The 2,166-nt window shown below is 54.9% G+C and overlaps 1 protein-coding gene across 1 annotated transcript; it reads left to right on the top strand.

The window, feature by feature from the left end:
- The first annotated feature begins 448 nt into the window (after positions 1-448).
- Positions 449-1,930, top strand: LOC106002737 (PRAME family member 8-like). Its single transcript, XM_013037554.1, has one exon. It carries the CDS (start codon positions 449-451, stop codon positions 1,928-1,930), a length of 1,482 nt encoding a protein of 493 aa, XP_012893008.1.
- The last annotated feature ends 236 nt before the right edge of the window (positions 1,931-2,166 follow it).

Below are 2,166 nucleotides of genomic sequence, written 5' to 3' on the forward strand. Positions count from 1 at the left end.
TCGTTGTGAATGCTATAAGGTTGGACTGAGTGATTTGCTTTGAGCCTTTTGCTGGCTCAGGGCAGAGTAACATTGGAGGAAATGTCTGGAGGGAACAAGATATAAGGGAGGGAAGTCTCTGTGTCCATTTTATTTCAGCTTTGAAAGAGAAGCTTGACTGAGTGGGTCCAGTCTATAATGCCATTGGTTTTGTCCTGGAATCCCAGTTTGAATTAATCTGGAAGCTGGCACACTTCCAGGTGTGCTGGGTGTGTCTCAGAAATCCCATCAGAGGCTGCTCTTTGATTGGTGGATCTGCAGTGCTGAGGGTGGGGTTGGATTATAAAGATGCCCAGGGTCCAGAAAAGAGCAGAGTAACTCTGGAGTCTGCAGTGGGTTCCTGGCTGTGCTGGGAGGCAGAGAGCCCCTCACAACTGGCCCACTTCTGAACCACATCTCATCCATCAAGATGAGCCTCAGGAACCCACCCTCCTTCCAGCATCTGGCCATTGAGAGCCTGCTGAGCAACCAGGCCCTGGCCATCGCTGCCCTGGAGGATCTACCACTTTTGCTGTTCCCTTCACTGTTCGTGGAGGTCTATGCCAGGGCCCACACAGAGGTGCTGAAGGCCCTGGTCCAGGCCTGGCCCTTCCACTGCCTCCCCCTGGGGGACCTGGAAGAGTCTCCAGACCTGGAAACCTTCAAGGCTGTCCTGGATGGGCTCAACCTGCTACTGGCCAAGAAGGAGTGCCCCAGTCGGTGGAAACTGCAAGTGCTCAGTCTGCGGAAGGAGCACCCCAACATCTGGACATGGGGGTACCCTCCGATGGCCCGTATCTCTTCTCCAGACATCCTGACTGACAAGCCAACAGAGAGCCACTGCTCAGGGATGACTAAAGAGCAGCCCTTGATGATCACCATGGATCTGACCATCAAAGATGGCACCCAGGATGCTCTCCAAGCCCACCTGCTCCACTGGGCCAGGGAGAGGAGAGAAAGAGTTCAGCTGTGCTCCAGGAAGCTGCAGATTTGGTCTGACTCCATCTCTGAAATCCAGAAGGCTTTGCATGTGGTGAGGCTGGACTCCATCCAGGAACTGGTGGTGAGTGAATTCTGGAATCGAGAGACTATGAAGATCTTTGCCCCTTATCTCAGCCAGATGAAGAACCTTCACCTCCTGAAGCTCTCCAAGATGCGTGCCGACTTCTACACTGCCAGCCAAAAGAACTCTTGGTATTCCTGGAAAATTGGGGCCCATCTGGGCCAGCTGCAGCATCTCCGGGAGCTTCATGTGCACGAAGTCCTCTTCCTTTATGGAAAGCTGCCCGCCATCCTCAGGAGCCTGAGGCCTTTGAAGGCCTTGTCTCTGAGCGCCTGTGCACTGCAGGACGACGACCTGAGGTGTCTGTCCCAGGCTCCCTGCACCAGGCAGCTCCAGCACCTGCAACTGACCAGTTTGTTCATGGATAACTCCAGTCCTGAGTCCCTGCGAGACCTGCTGGAGCATGTGGCCAGCACCCTGGAGACCCTGGCCCTGGAGGACTGTGCCTTCACGGATGCCCATCTCTCGGCCATCCTGCCAGGCCTGAGCCAGTGCTCCCAGCTCCGCGTCTTCAGTGTTTATGGGAACCACATCTCCATGGCTGCCCTGTACAACCTCCTGAGCCTCACTGCCAGGTTGGGCCACTTAAGCCGAGGCCTCTATCCTGCCCCTCTGGAGAGCTACCGCCCTCAGGAGTGGGGGCTAGGGAACATCGACCCTGAGAGACTTGCCCTGGTTCTGGCAAACTTGGGGCAGGTATTGAGAGACCTGGGGCCAACCCAGAGGGTCCAAATCTGTACTGATTTCTGTCACCACCAGAACAAGTGCCAGTTCTACAGCCTGGGCCCGGATGGTTCCTGGGTGCTCACAGAGGAGGGGCTTCCCAGCCTTTCTGCTCTGTCTGTGTAGTCGGGCTCCTCTCTTCTGGAATCTCTTCTCAGCATCAGAATAAAAGCCAGGACATAAGAGCATTCTCCAAATGTTCAGCGTGGGTGGAAGAGACAGGGCTTATTGAACAACCTGAGCAACTCCCTTTTTACTTAAGATCCCAGCTCAGTTCTGCAACTTAGCCCTTGACCTAAGCCAGCCATAGACAGTCCTGGGAAACCTGGATGCCAGGATCTCGAAGTATCTGAAATAGCCTT

Source organism: Dipodomys ordii, unplaced genomic scaffold (genome assembly GCF_000151885.1).
Source record: "Dipodomys ordii isolate 6190 unplaced genomic scaffold, Dord_2.0 Scaffold1000000513, whole genome shotgun sequence".
Classification (NCBI taxonomy): Eukaryota; Metazoa; Chordata; class Mammalia; order Rodentia; family Heteromyidae; genus Dipodomys; species Dipodomys ordii.

What these genes read in the sequence shown, in the direction of transcription:
- LOC106002737 (XM_013037554.1), top strand. Translation starts at nt 449, where the DNA reads ATGAGCCTCAGGAACCCACCCTCCTTCCAGCATCTGGCCATTGAGAGC.